This window comes from Lipotes vexillifer, unplaced genomic scaffold (genome assembly GCF_000442215.2).
Source record: "Lipotes vexillifer unplaced genomic scaffold, Lipotes_vexillifer_v1.1 scaffold525, whole genome shotgun sequence".
NCBI lineage: Eukaryota > Metazoa > Chordata > Mammalia > Artiodactyla > Lipotidae > Lipotes > Lipotes vexillifer.
Genome location: NW_006786891.1, coordinates 1,230,095 through 1,246,513, shown reverse-complemented (window position 1 = coordinate 1,246,513; position 16,419 = coordinate 1,230,095). Strand labels below are relative to the sequence as shown.

The window sequence follows — 16,419 nt, the reverse complement described above, 5'->3', positions numbered from 1 at the left end:
AAAAAAAAAAAAAGAATCTGCCTGCCAATGCAGGGGACACGGGTTCGAGCCCTGGTCCAGAAGGATCCCACATGCTGCAGAGCAACTAAGCCCATGCGCCACAACTACTGAGCCTGCGCTCTAGAGCTTGTGAGCCACAACGACTGAAGCCTGTGCGCCTAGAGCCCGTGCTCCACAACAAGAGAAGCCACCACAATGAGAGACCCACGCACTACAACAGAGTAGCCCTTGGCTCGCCGTAACTAGAGAAAACCCACACATAGCAACAAAGACCCAATGCAGCCAAAAATAAAATAAAATTTAAAAATTAAAAAAAAAAGTTTTGCAGAATTCTTACAACTGAAGTTCACCAGTTTTCAGAGGGAATTAATTTTTTTTGATGATGTTAGCCCTTCAAAAAATAACCCTTAAAAAGAGGGGGGAAGGTATCTGTTAGAGAACTTAGTACAGTAAATGCAGTAACAGACTTCCTGAGCTCCAAAGACAACTCTTGGCTGCTACAAACATACTCTTTTTGGAATTAACACCTTTTAAAGCTTTCATCTTTTAACTCCTTAAAGGCTGTGTATATTCTGACTCTGGTTTTGCAAAGAATTCTTGGGCTTATTACTGTTAGCTTTCAAGTAGTCATATATTTGAATCTTCCATTTAAGGATGAAAGATAGTTATTGAAATGTATATTCTTTGAACTGGTAAAATTCAAAGATAGGATGCTTAAATGAGAAAAATTCCAGTATGTTTTGGCTGTAGCAAAGAAGTGGTTCCAACAATAACTCATGCACGAAGTCAGATGGGATATCTCTAGGCCCACAGCTACCCTGGAGATCTGCCCCACTGGTAAGCAATTCTTTGTTAGTAAGTGGGTACCATTTCCCCTCTGGAAACGAGTTTGCTTGATGAGAAGGAAAAGGCGGTCTAATTTAGGTCTCATTCAGTAAAGAAAATAGTGGTGGTGCTTAGGAGACTCTTATTTTAGACAAAATTAACTCAGAGGAAACGTACTTTATTTTAACAATATACACATGGATTAGAATCAGACAGCTGTCAAGGAACCAAGGCAGCCACTTTCTCCCATTTTTCTTATCCAGAGGCTTCAGGATTTTTCATTTGTGGGCTTGCCTAATGTCTGCTTCACTCAGCATTTCTAATCTGTCTTTAATACAAACAGTTTCCTCAAACCTCGGTTTACACATCTTGTATTTGCTGCTCAATAACCTTTCAGGTCAGTTAATTCAGTTTTCCAATTCTAATTCTAAGAGAAGACAGTCTGTTGATTCATCCTCTCTTCACCAGTCAGGAGGTTGCAAGTCATCAAACGTTGACTAGCCTATGGGTCCACTGGAATGTATGCCTGTCCCAGGAGTTGCCAGGTCATGGGCAATTTAGGGATAGTAGGAGCCATGGGTGAGGTAATCATCTTCTCTTGTTTGCTATATCTCTGTATCCCCCTACTGCAGGGGATTTAGGCTTTGTAAGGACAGACCTCATCTGTCTTGGTCACCACTGTATCTCCTTTGCCTAAAGCAGCATTTGAAATATGGTTGAGTATTCAAGAATATTGTAATTTGTGCCTAGGCTCAAAATGTGACCTTGATTTCAGTTGTCTTGACCTTTAGATGGATTTATGACTTCCTAATGCTGAGTGCCTGTGGTGGTGATGCCTACCAACTCTCCACCAATTAGGATACTGTGTATAACCCTGTATGACAAGTGCTCAGTGAATATTTATGTAATGAATAAAAGAAGCCAACTTTTTCATTTCTTTAAAAAATAAGCAAACAAATAAATGCCAGAACTCCTCCCTGGAAGCAATGCTCGTTTTCCATGCACATCACTTCGGTTTGATCTCATTAAATAAAACATATCATTTGTCAGTATCATTGATGGGATGCTGGCTTTTTTCCCCTCTATGTATAATTGTTATCCTTTATGGTTCAGGAATTTCATTAATGCTAATCTTTGGGGTTTTGTTTGTTTGTTTGGTTTGGGGGTTTTTGTTCAAGATTCATTGAACATCAGAGTTAGAATATGCATTGAGATCATTTATTCCAAATCCTCCATTTTATGGCCTTACGTTTCAGTCTGGCAAAATTCAGAAAAAAACATTCCCAGTAGGAAACTGCAGCTGGGGAGTGGGTGGTGCCAGCAGCAGTTTGTAAGGCTGTAAGGAGAAAATCAGAAGAGCTGACTCTTCTGGAGGAAAGGATACAGCTTTTGGTGACAAGCTGCATTCTTTGGCAGTGACTTTATTTTTCCTTCACCACAAACCAGACTTGTACTATTTCCAGCCTCAGCACATTATTTAGGCACTTCCCCACTGCATTGTTTTATTTAGTTTCTGAAATTATATCATATTCCCTAACCTGGGTCCAACTTTTAATGCAGTGCCTTTCAGATAGACAAGTGCACACTTTGATCTGTTTCTTTCTTGACTTGTAAACTCTGAGATTGGGGCCCATTTTATTTTTCACAACATTCATCATTTTATAGATGATACATTATTTATTAACAAACAATTGGAACACTTCAGAGATTGTCCTCATCAGAAGGTCAAACCTTGCTTTTTTGTGTGACTGACCCTGTCTTTACTCTTTGCTCTGCCTTAGCACATTTTGTAAACCTTTGTTCCTTGTCTATTCTACCCCTGTCTGTGATGCTGCATTTCTTTTCCTAACACATTTTAATTTAAATTTTTCCCTTTCTTTAAGGCAAATGCTTTTGCTTGGATTCTCTTTGGGTTTTTTTTTTTTTTTTTTTTTTTTGCATGAAGACGTAGAGAATTAAAGCATTAAAGAGGAAAAAAAATGTTTAAATTTACTTGAAATATATTTGCTTCTCTTACTGTGAATTCCCTCTTTCTCAAAATTTAAACTCACAGGGCAGGTACATGTATGTTTCCTATCAACATTGAGAAAATGGTAGGTAGGTAAGGCATTTAAGTAGATGCTGGGGATAAAGGGAAAGGGGGAAGAGATGTGTACCTTGGATGACTAATGATGTCATTATAGGAAGGCCCAGATATTTGAGCCCCTATCGTGGTTGGTACATTTTCTTAGTTATTCCTTATAACATTCCTTTAAGATGGGTATTCTATTCATTTTTCTGATGAGGAACCTTAGGCTTAGAGGTATTAAGTAACTTGCCTATGGTCACATACCTGATAAGTGCCAGAGGCTGAAATTCTATGATATGTCTGTGTTCCTTCCACTATACTTTTCTATTATTAACCTAGATAGTGGGCATAGAAATTCTGAGCTTGAGAAGGATTGTGGAAGTAGAAGGAGATAATTAGTTTGATTTTGGACAAATTGAAGTTACTGTGGGATAAAAAGGTAGGTTGAAATTTCAGAGAGGCAACAAACCAGGTTATCACTTGGAGAAGGAATGTTGGTTGTAATTTATGTCAGGTTTTCCTTTTTGGTTTTATTGTGGCATAATCCAAATCCTTAGCAAAATTTTCATAGCATGTTTATAAAATCCTGATAAGAATATATGACATGGATTACAGGAACGTGAGTGCTTTGATTTAAATCATTCAGCTATCCAGTAATGTTTGAATCCCTACTATGTGAAAGATAGTGTGCTAGGTAAATAGTATATATTGGTGAGCAAAACAGACATAATCCCTACCTTTATCAAGCTTATAGTCTAGTGGTGAAGGAATACACTGATGAAATAGTCACGCAATCACCTTTTTAGCCCAGAGACAAAATACTTCGTGAATCATATTCATAGACATAGAGATAGAGGTGAGGGCAGCCAACTGAACCACCCTTGAAGGTTGCCAGCATTTATATTAATTAGCAATTTACTACACTGGTGATTTAGATTTTCATAAACCCATTCATTTTGTACGAAGTGCCCTTGTACATTGTAAATGATTAATTTGTAAATGTTATTTTCCACAGGACTTCAAAATCGTATTTAAGGTTCACTTTTTGGAGGGATTGGTGGAGATACTATTATTATCAGTCATTCTTTTTTTTTTTTTTTGCGGTACGCGGGCCTCTCACTGTTGTGGCCTCTCCTGTTGCGGAGCACAGGCTCCGGACGCACGGGCTCAGCGGCCATGGCTCACGGGCCCAGCCGCTCTGCGGCATGTCGGATCTTCCCGGACCGGGGCACGAACCCGTGTCCCCTGCATCGGCAGACGGACTCTCAACCACTGTGCCACCAGGGAAGCCCCTATCAGTCATTCTTAAAGAATGTACTTAGCAAAGCAAAAACAACTCTGTAATCCCAGTGTTATAGCATGTATACTAACTTTAATAAGTATAGAAACACTGAAATGAGAAGGAACATGGGAGTAAGTTAATGGGTGACTATTTTTAGCTATTAGTAGATAAAATGTTTAGTAGGTCATTTATTCATCTATCCATTCAGTGAGGAGCAAAAACACACACAATTCTTATCATTGATCTTACAGTCTGGTGGGAAAGACAACATTTAAATTACTATAACTAAATATAAAATTACAAATATGACAAATGCTATGAAGGAAAGTTACTTGTTGTATAAGAGCCTATAATAGAGGAGAATGGTTAGTTAGGGAAGATTTCTGAAAAAATAGAAGTTGAACTGAGCCCAGAAGGAAGAAAAAAAGAGGTATTTAAGCAGAGTGATGGTGGAGGAGAGTGTTTCATGCAGAGAATACAGCAGGTGCTATGACTTCACATGAGAGAGACCATGCTTCTTTAAAGATCTGAAAGAAGGCCATTGGGGCTAGAAAGCAGTGAGTGAGTTGTTAGATGAGAAAGGAGAGGGTGAGTGGTAGGTAGGTAGGTAACCAGACTATGCAGGGCTTTGGAGGTCTTATTAAGGACTTTGGACTTCATCCTAAGAGCAGTGGGAAGCTATTGAAGGAGTTTTAAAGTATGTTGAGGAGGGCATAGGGTTGGATTTGTTTTGGAAAGATTGCTGTAACTTCTGGGTAGAAAACAAATTGAGATTTTCCTAGCTAATATTGTACACCAGGAAAGAAATGGGAACTTAGACTGGAGTATTGGCAATAGATATGGAAAGAAATGAACAGATTCCATCAGCATTTCAATAGAAAATAAATTCACTAGAACCCGGTGATGTATTAAATATGGGAAGGTAAAGGGAAGGGAGGTACCAAGGATGTTTCTGTCTTCCAGAACTAGAAAGGTGGTTCTGTCATTTACTGAGATAGGGAAGAGGACCAGGTTTTGGAGGGGAGTTCATTTTTGGACATCAAATTAGAACTGTCAAAGTAGAGCCTGGAGTTTAAAAGCGAGATCTAGACTGGAATATAAATTTGTGAATCATTTATATCTAGGTGGTAGTTTTAGCTGTCAACATGGACATAGTTTTGGTGAAGAGTATAGGGCAGGAGAATAGACCAGGACAAAAACAGTCACACACTCCAAATACCGTCACATCATGAGGTTCTGGGGATTAGAATTCCAGCATAAGAATTTTGGGGGACACAGTTCAGCATATAACCCTTCTATGTCAAAGGTGTTTTTCTTTGTGCTAAATAATAAATGTTCAAAATATTAGTTCCTTCAAACTTGCTTTGAAAAAAGGAATAAAACAGAAGTACTGTGTAACTGCCATTGTCACACACATTTCCATCTGCTTTCCACAAAGATGTTTTCTGAACCATTGAGAGCATATGAGAGTCTCATATGCAGTATCCACAATAGATTTTTTTTTTTTTTTTTTTTTTTTTTTTGTGGCCACGCCACACAGCATGCGGGATCTTAGTTCCCCGACCAGGGATCAAACCCATGCCTTCTGCAGTGGGAGTGCGGAGTCTTAACCACTGGACCGCCAAGGAAGTCCACAAAGGAGCATTTCTAATGAACATCACCAAATAAACTGCTTGAAAACAAAGGAGTCAATGCAGGCACTATCCATCACTTTTTTTGGGTGGGGGAGGCGGGTAAGTGCCAAACCCGAGCCCCTGCAGTGGAAGTGCAGAGCCCTAACCACTGGACCGCCAGGGAATTCCCCCTATCACTCTTAACGTTATCTAGAACGATCTTCAGTTCCATTGGAGGACTCATAGTTCTTAGCATATTATTGTAATCACAGCTATGATTTATTACTGCAAAAGATCGCAAATCAAAATTGGTAAAGGGAAAAGATGCATAGGTCCATAGGAAAGGCACAGGCTTCTAAGAGTTCTCTCCTAGTGGAGTCACACGGAATGTGCTTAATTCTCCAGCACTGAATTGTGCCAACATGTTTGAAGTGTTATCTACCAGCGAAGCCCAAAGTACTGAGCCACTGCCTAACATACACCAAAATTCTAGACTCCCAGAGGGAAAGCAGGTGTTCAGCATAAATCGCACTGTTCACACAAAAGAGTTTAGGCACAGTGAGCCATTAGTTAGGGAATGTTGAGAACTGTCCCAGAGTCCAGATCTTTTAAACAGTGCTGTTTTTATATCTCCATCCAATCTTCCATTCAGTGTCTTCTAGCTGACAGGAGAAACAAGTTTACATTTTGCCACATAGAAAATACCATTGGATCTCTAGTTACTAAATAGTAATTCATACTTAAGGTCATTTTTAATAAGTATGATGGGAATTAAAACTAGGTGTGTGTGGTAAGAAGGGTGAGGCTATCTTTAAAATATCAGGAGCTCTTAGTCATTTTCTTCCCTATAGAGGGTTTCTGAAAAGTTGCATATAAACTGAAATTAGAATGGTGAATCACTTAAAATATCTAGAGGGTTTCTTTCGTTTAATAAAAATACCAAAGAAGAAAATACATCCATAATGTGAATAAGAGATAGGGGTTTTGTTTTTCTGTCTATTAATATGCTTCTTTGTAAGGTAGAGCTTTCCTTTTCTGTTCTGCTTTCTGTGTTCTCTGTACCCATATGTGAACCACAAGACCAAAGAAATCTAGCCTCTTAAAAAGCACATGCTTAGAGACAGTTAAAGTCTTTTTGTTTGTAGTATAGGTCTTTTTGTTTGTAGTAGGTATGTTCAAGGATTAAGGAGTACCTCATTACCCACAGTCTTATCCTAATTGTTCCACTGACTTCCGTATGAGTCATATCTTGATGTGGATGGCAGCTCATCAAGACTGGTCAGTTGGTCTGGGACTGAGAATAGTGAAAGGTAGTCTAGACTGGAAATCATAATTCAAGGGTTGAAAATCTGAGCTGGCAGGGGTTACAACAGAGGCCGAAGAGTTTCTTGTATTCAGAGACAAGCCAGAAAGATAGGACCAAAGCCAGGGGCAATAGTAGTTAGCTTCAAGTCTGCAAACCAGAGTCATTTGATGTTGGAGAGAAAGCAGAGGGTTAGAATAACTTACTCACTACCGGAAGTATCAGAGACTCAAATCTTATAATTTAATTTTTCAGACTGAAAATCCCATATTCATAAATAGCAGTGTTTTAAAAACGGTATTCTATTGATTCCTAGGATTCTGCGAAGGTACCCCAGGTAGGAGTGGGGGTGTGGGATTCTATTTTTCTATCAGCAATAGAATATATTTTACGGGGCAGTTTCAAAATGGATTTGATGTTCTTTGAAATTCTTAAATTTCAGAAGTTGTTGAAATTATGAAACCTTTATTGCAGATGAAAAATCTTTATAACTTTATTAGAAATTCTTTATTTTGATGGCTTTCTTAAAATGTCATTTCAATGTAATATAAATGGACAAAGTCCAAATCATTTAACTTGGAGAATCTCCTTCCTATCCAGCAACCAAGCATGATGTAGTGGAAATTACCAGCTTAAAAGGGAGACCAGAATTCTAATTCCAACATTGTCAGTAATTTTGTGACTGTAGGTAAGCTTGGGCCTATAAAATGAGAGAGTTGTTCTTAAGTGAATTTCTAAGATTCTTTTTTGACAAGTTTTACTTACCTCTGTCATAGTCTAGTCCATTTCTTCTTTTTTAAAAAAAATTGTTTTATTTCATTTTCAGCTTTACTGAGTTATAATTGACATACAAAATTGAAAATTCAGTCCATTTCTTAACCGTTGCAATGCTTTTCTATAGTCACATACTAGTAGAGACAGAATAATATTGTAGTAGCTAACATTTATTTAATGAGCTTTTGTATGTGTGTCTCATGCTGTACCGGGACAGCAGTTACAAGTCTCTTTTAATTCTTACAGTAGTACTGGTACTTTACACATAGAGAAACTGAGTCTAATAGAGGTTAGGTAAATAACTTGGTCAAGGTCTTATGACTGATAAGTAGCAGAGCAGGGACAGCCTTTTTGACTCTGAACTATGAAACTTTTCTGCATAGAAAGTTAGCCTGCTAGGTATAAAACCTTAAAGAGGTGAATTTCTAAACCAGAGGTGCAGCAGCCATTTTTATGATCTTTAATAACAGAAGGGTCATGTAACTTTTATATGCACTATAAAGCCTGGTCAACAAAGTTATTTTTCTAGTGCTTAAAAGATTCTCTGAGTTTGACCTACAAACTGAAATTTTTTGTATATATACAGACTTGTTTAAAAGGAAATATTTGTTAAAAAAATAACTTTTTATAAAGCAAAAAATTGCCTGTAGTCACAGTGGTGTAGATATATAGGGCTGAAAGAAAGTTTTCATACTGTGCTAAAGAAATCAGTTTTTAATTAGTTAATTAATTTGTGGCTGCATTGGGTCTTTGTTGCTGTGCACGGGCTATCTCTAGTTGCAGTGAGTGGGGGCTACTCTTTGTTGCGGTGCACGGGCTTCTCATTGCAGTGGCTTCTCTTGTTGCGGAGCATGGGCTCTAGGTGTGCGGGCTTCAGTAGTTGTGGCACACGGGCTCAGTAGTTGTGGCTCTCAGGCTCTAGAGCACAGGCTCAGTAGTGGTGCATGGGCTTAGTTGCTTCGCGGCATGTGGGATCTTCCCAGACCAGGGCTCGAACACATGTCCCCTGCATTGGCAGGTGGATTCTTAACCACTGTACCACCAGGGAAGTCCTGAAATGCAGTCAGTTTTGTACTTCACTTCCTCTTTGAAAGCTGGAAGAATTGACAGTCTCTTCTCACTTGATGACTGCACTTGTTAAAGCTTTACTGTATTCTGTATTATAATCGTCTTAATTCTTTTATAGGTAGACACCTATGTAATTAAGCTGAGGCTAGAGGCAGAGTCTGTCAATATTGGGTGGTAGGGAGGAGGATTGGGGAAAGCTTTAGGTCAACAAGCTGCTAGACGAGGTAGAATTTGGACCAAGGTACCTGCAGGGGATTCTAGAGGGGATAGCAAGAACAAAGCCAGTAAGATGGACAAGCATGAAACATAGGAAACAGCTAATTGGGCTGCAGTAATAAACATAGCTCTTCGAATGCAGTGTTAATAGTTATAATAGCTACTATTTATTGAGTTCCTGCCATTCCAAGGTTCACCATCTTTCTCATTTAAGTCTTATAGCAACTATATAAGGTAGGGTAACCCAGATAGGTTAAATCACTTCAACACGGTCACTCTGTTAAGTGGCAGAGAAGTGACTTTAACCCAAGGTTATCTGGATCCAAGAACCATACTTAATAATAAATCTTCTTTGCATGCAATATGAACTAAATAAATATTTGGATGAAGAATATAGTTCTGATAAGCACTCACATGCTTGGTTATTATTTCCTAAATCATGAGCTAGAAGTATAAAAGTAACCATTAATTATTTTATGTGGAAATTCATAAAACATGAAACTTTGAACTACTGATATTTTACCAGAGAATGTAATCTTAATTATTTGATAAAGGATTTACTGTGTTTTGAGATCTTTAATTACAGATTTGTTCTGAATCTCAGAGAAAAGAAATATTTAAAGTCTTAAGTTGAACTGCCTTTGATAAGAAACTCAATAATAACTACTGTCAGAAAAGGGGTTTATAAGAATAAGGCTAATTTAAAGGTACATAATGGTATCTTTAAGAGACATTGTAGTGAAGTGCCTTTTTTCTTGAATCAGATATTTCAGTATTTGAGCCTTCTTTATGTATCTGAGACTTTCCCCTAAAATTTCTCTTTGAAAAGGATATTTATACTTGAGCCCTTATGAAGTCTCTAATTATGGGTACATTCTTAATTATTTTATTTTGAACCCCAGAAGCCATTGGCTCAAAACAGCTTCAACTGATGCTAGTTCTGAATGCTTATGGAGGTTATTTCACAGAATTTTTTTTTTTAAAGCTTAACACAAATTTAGCAATTATTCCTGGAGGCATAATCTCATACTTGCAAATGTTGGCTGTCATTGTAAATGAGTGCTTAAATTGTAGAAATCATGAGTGATCCTACAGGATGAATGAAAATAACATTTTCTAATGTAATGTGAATAGGTAGTTGTGATTTAATGTAAATTTTCCCATGAAAACATCATACATGGATTGAAAGTGTTATGGCTCAGTTTATACAATAGAGATGTCTGAAACACCATATTAGGTGGCTCAAAAATAGTTTTAGCCACAATGAAATCATTAGGTCAGAGATGCACTGTCCCTCGTATTCATTGAGGTCTCTTCCCAAATGTCTCATCAGAGAGATTTTTTCTGAGTAACTTACCTAAAGTAGCATTCTCCATCAATCTAGGAACTTTATTTTGTTTACTCTTCACTCCCCATCAGCTAGCACATAATAGATACTCAAGTATCTGTTGAAAAACTGTATAGAGTGTGTATAAAATTATCTCATAAATGTGAGTAGGGAAAAAAAGCAATACAGTTGACCCTTGAACAACACAGGTTTGGACTGCACGGGTCCACTTATATACAGATTTTTTTTTTTCAACAAATACATACTATAGTACTACATGATCCATGGTTGGTTGAGTCCTTGGATATGTATTCCACTTGGCACGAAGGTGGCCTTATTTGGCTCACTGGATTATCATATCTAAATATGTATCCAAAAGCCTAAAAGAAATTTTACAGAAGTTTATTGCAATAATGTCCAGTCTTTCCAAATAAATAATAAATTAATTTTAAGATTGTTGTCTGTATGGAAAGAAAGAATAAGTTTGCAAATAAGAGGAATCTACAGTGGCCAATTCTAATGTAAATAATGATACACTGAGGCCACAAAACTCCATTGTGGCTTACAGAATATTGAATACAGTCCATTTGGTTAATTAATTAGTTACATTGATTTATCTTTTTGTGTATCAGGAATGAATATGTCTGTGTTATGTGGTTTTCCTGTAGAAATACTTGAAGTAACATTCCATTCCAGTTTTTCTATAAAGCTGTGTTTCAGTATCCTTTAAACATAGGTCAGATATGCTAAAGTTAAGGCAGGGTAAAACAGAATCTCATGCTACTGCATACTTGTCCAGTCTCCTTCTCCCCAAGGCCCCCTCCCCCAGCCAAAAAAGGAAGAAACAAAAGGAAAACACTACCCCAGAAAACAAATTTTTAAAAAGTAATTCTTTTCTCCATTTTAAAAAATTTAGGAACAAGTTCCAGTTCCGGTCTATCATCCAACACCTAGCCAGACTCGCCTAGCAACTCAGCTGACTGAAGAGGAGCAAATTAGGATAGCTCAAAGAATAGGCCTTATACAGCATCTGCCTAAAGGAGTTTATGACCCTGGAAGAGATGGATCAGAAAAAAAGATCCGGGAGTAAGTTTTAATTTATACATATTTCAAAGATCTGTCTTCAGAGATCTGATTTTTAAAAATACTCTCCTGCATTTTGGAAGTCAGATGTTTAATCATTTCTTACAAGGAAATGTTTAGATGTAGCAATTAAGAAGAATTTTCATATAAAAATAGCTAAGAAATAAATGATGGTGTGAATTCTGACCATTTTATATGTTGCCTCTGTCCATTTGGATGACAGTTAATGTCAGTTAAAAATGATTTACCTGTGTAATAACTGTGAACTAGTACCAGCATTGCTGGTGGCCTAATCAGTTGGGAAAGCCATTTGGCAGGATGTCAAGGACCTTTAGATCTAAACCCTTTGAAACAGTTAATTCTAGAGATCTATCCTAAAATCCCTAGAGTTTTATGCATAAAGATAGTCACCATAGTTTTATTTAGTGAAAAATAACAGTAGAGGAATACTTCGGTAGGTTATGTAGCCATTAAAATGGTTTGCTAAGGGTTTTAGTGATATGAGGAAAATCTTATCCATTTCTTAACTTGTAGAATAATTGTACTAAGCCTGGTGAGTTAAATATAAGGGAGATTTTGTCCTCAGAGCTCATTATTGTCTGAGAATCCCTAATGAGGACAGCCATTCTCCTTTTAGGTTGAGAATGGTCTTTACCAACACAGACATAAAGTAGTTTACTATGTTGTGTTTGGATGTTTGAGCTGTAGCACCATTTAGGGCTAGTACTTAAGATTATAACCTATCTAGAATATTGACTGCCGAATTGGGTTGCTTCTTGAATCTGTAGAATAGTGCAGTGAGCTTGAAACTGGGGTTATTGAAGAGAACTTTAGCCTGTAGCAGCCCAGTAAGTAGGCTGAAATTAGTGGTTCTGTATTTACATACAGTTATTAAAGTGAAAACTATATGGGCTTACACTAAAAAAGCAGTTCAAATAAAATTAATCTAACATGGTTTCCTACGTACTAAAGCTTCACATTCTTCTTAAGGTTTCTTCTGTAATAGCTGTTTTACAAGTAAAATTCTAGCAGTGGACTTGATCCCTGTGTGATACCTTTCTCTTTCCCCTGTTGATTGCTCTCAAACTCTTCAAATTCCCAGGTGATTGAAATAAGAGATTGTGGCTATATAACACTTATTAGGAAAAAATTCAATCTGGATGCTTAGGTGGTAGGATGACAGGCAAGCCATTTTCATCTGTTCATATTAACACTGTCTTTGTAATGGGGATTTTAAAGAGTATTCTAGATGGATCACTTCTCTAAAAATGCTTTCTTATTTCTCTCCCTCACCCTCAACAGGTGTGTGATCTGTATGATGGACTTTGTTTATGGGGACCCAATTCGATTTCTGCCGTGCATGCACATCTATCACCTGGACTGTATAGATGACTGGTTGATGAGATCCTTCACGTGCCCCTCCTGCATGGAGCCAGTTGATGCAGCACTGCTTTCGTCCTACGAGACTAATTGAGCCAGGGTCTCTCATCTGACTTCAAGTGAACCATCATTTTTGGTGGTTTTGATCTTTTGTCACTGAGCCCAAAGAGCCAGGGATTAGGAATTAAGATCATGCACAAAAATTTCCTAAAAATTCCTGCATGGCTGCAGAAATTCCTGAATGGCTGCAGATGTTGGGGGAAAAAAGTATGTGATATTTTAGAAACTTAGGGGGGAAAGTAGGAAGGTATTTTTATGTAAAGCCTTGACCCAGTGTTCAAAAATATAATTGTATTTAGATCTTGTTATTGCTCCAGTACATAGGAATTGTGTAAAGTGTTATACAGCAGCTGTATATGTTTAAATTGTGTATGTTGAAGATTAGGAAAAAGATAGTGGTTGTTTTTCCTAAATGAAATAACTTTCTTCTTCCCTCCACCCAAATTCTTTTCTCAAGTTGCTGGCATTTGGGTCAAGGTTTTATTAAAAGCTACATTTTATAACACTGGCACAAAAAAAAGTAGTTTTAAGCTTGTTTGCACAGTTCTTTTTTTCCATTGGAAATGGAATTCATTGCCTTAGGTCTTTTTAAATAGTGTATTATTATCGTTGGGGCTGGCTCTATGCTTGAAAACCAGTTTATTTATAACCTGTTATAAGTGCTATATCTGTTTGCAGTTAGGAAATGCAGAATTCAAAGTGATCTCCTAGCTTGTAAGCAAACTGAGATGCACTATCCCTTTTCTATAAAAAAATGAGTTAATGTGTCAAGAAACCAACTCTAGTAAAGTGGGGTTTAATACTACCCTTTCTTATGTGTTTCACCTAATTATTTTGGTTGTTAATATGGTGATAATTAAAAGTCAAGGTAAATTTTAAATATTAAGAATTCTGATTTATTGAGCTTGAATTATGCCACCATGCTTATGTAAAAATGAAAGTGGCACCATGGTTAAACTGAGAAAAGTTTCTCAGTTGCAACAATTTTGATTTATTCTTTCCTGTGACCTCCTTCCCTGTTGTCTTGAACATAGCAAAAGGATACTGCATCTCTTATTGTAGTGCTGAGGTTACTGAAGTTATATAAAACACATCTCTGTTTCTGTTGGAAGGACAGTCCTGCTGTTGACTGACAATTCTAAGCAGGGAGAATTAAGATAAATGTGTTTCATGTTTTGCACACAAATGCAGAATTTGTATAACCACATGACTTCATAGTTGTGATCTCAAAAAAGAAGGAATTTCTCTTTTATCTTTTTCTTGCAGTTAATATAAGAACACTGAATCTCTAAGCTTCTGAAGTGTTAGAGGTAGAGATGGTCTAGTAAAGATGTAGTTGTAATGTTTTATCCATTTAGCATGTGTTTATTTTTCTTTATGTACTCGAAGGTGACATATTTGTTCAACTCAGTGATATTACAGCTAAAAAATCATTCATTAGCAAAAGGAGAAGCAATCTCAACCCAACAAATCAGAAATGTTTCTTTTTATTTTATATTGAGTTGAATATTTGACTTTAACACTTTTCTACATACAAAACACAAGTCTCTCGAAGGGTTCTTCATAATTGCATTATAGAAGAATTTAGTATGTCATAAGCACTTAAAGATTTGACATTCAACTGTAGCAGTATCCATTTTGGTTAATTTTCTTATGAGCCCCATGATGAATTTGAGAAAAATTGAAAGAAATTAGATTATCAGGTTCTGTTAAATTGTTACATGTATCTTGCTTAAGTTTTTGTTCATTAATTTATATCCAATTACATAAAGCAAATTTGGAGGAAACACCTGAAGTTGTGTAATATTTTCAGCGGTATTACTTTTTTTATCTTCGTGTTTTCTACTTAAACATGATGTCTGTCATCAAATATTATAGTCACTTTCTTTTTTTCTAGATTGTTAAAATTGGTAAATGAACTGTTTTTTTTTAATCATCTTCTATGTTGCTGTTAGTCTTTATTACAAGGCTTCCTTCACAGAAGTTCGGCAGTAATATTGAAGGAACCAGGATTGAGCTGACTTCTTCTTTTTTTTTAAGGTATTTTGTATTCTTTAATTTTGATCTCCACGTACCATGTTAAGAACCATCAGTTTGGGCTTTTACCAAGTTAAATAAAGTTATAATACAGTTGTAAAGGGCTAAAGTTAGAATTGATTACATAAGAATATTCTAATCCTTTCTTTAAAACACACATGTATAAATTTAATTACTTAAAAATTTCTAGGTATATATACTTTTGGGGAAGTATTTTTTATGGCTTGGCATTTAATACCATCTAATCATAAATTTAGAAGCTTGATAGCTTCTAAATTTTCTTAAGCCAGATAATAGGTACAACGTATTTGGATTTGGGCAAGATATGTTTAGGCTTGGCTGCAGGATTTGAGATGTCTGGAAAGCCTGACCAGGAAAAAATAAAAGAATCTTACTCTTTTAAATGTAAACTGAACAATTTGAAATACTTTCAGATACTTGTAGTTTGGTTCACACAAACGTTTTAAATGCTATGAGTGTTCTTTATAAGACATCTCAGGTATTAGAAGACTCTCCAACTACTTTCGGTGTCTGTGTAATATAAAACAGAATATAGTGAGCATTGAGGTAACAAATTTTCTGTGAACAAAGCTCCTTCTTAAGGAAGCATGCATTTTAAAAAAGGAATAACAGTAAAGGAGTCCAAAGCAGAACTGCCTATGGTCCTGAGACTGAAAATGGCAAACAGGAAAGAAGGTAAGTTTCTTTGGCATAATTTGGAAATGTAGGCAGTTGATGGCCATGTTTGCTTACAAAGGCATTGGCTAGCAATCAGTTTCTGAGAGTCAGCTGATGACACTTGCATGTTAAATGCATCAGAGCTAATCAGCTAATTTTTTAAGCCTTTAATTTTGAAATTGGTGGACATGAGAAAAGGTTTGGTTAGTATCTCCTGAAGTAATACTAAATTTACCCACCTGAATTTAAAGATCATCTGTTCTTTTACTGGGTATGGAAAAAGTTAGTGAAGATAGTTTGTAACCCCTCCTTCTATACCCTATCTAGCTCCCCTGTTCTAGTCTTACACTCAACTAGACTTCCGTATGACACAGGCCTGGTTCGGATGTCCCCATCATGTGAGGCGTGGGCATGAGAGCCATCAGCGTCCTATACAGTCTTATTCTGACTGCATTATAATATTCCTTTTGAGGACATAGCTGAATTCCTTATAATTTCTTCCCCCTTGGTCCCACTTTCTAAGTATTTTGCCATCATTAAATTAAAAAGTGTGGAGTAAAAATGTCCAAGTACGAAAATTTCCATCTTTGCATTTAATGTCATTACTGATTGACCCAGTGTTAGGTGATTTACCTAAGAGCTACCAAGAAATGGTCTCTGAAAGAATTTTTTCTCAGTTCTGTATTGTCAGAATAGGTGTTTGCT

The 16,419-nt window shown here is 36.7% G+C and overlaps 1 protein-coding gene across 1 annotated transcript in view; it reads left to right on the top strand.

Moving 5' to 3' along the window:
- RNF11 (ring finger protein 11) overlaps positions 1-15,134 on the top strand; it is a 41,712-nt gene extending 26,578 nt beyond the window's left edge. The window contains exons 2-3 of the mRNA XM_007459636.1: positions 11,393-11,562; positions 12,862-15,134. Coding sequence (XP_007459698.1) covers positions 11,393-11,562; positions 12,862-13,033 — 342 coding nt within the window. The 3' untranslated portion in view covers positions 13,034-15,134. The remainder of the gene's footprint in view (positions 1-11,392; positions 11,563-12,861) is intronic.
- Positions 15,135-16,419: the final 1,285 nt, after the last annotated feature.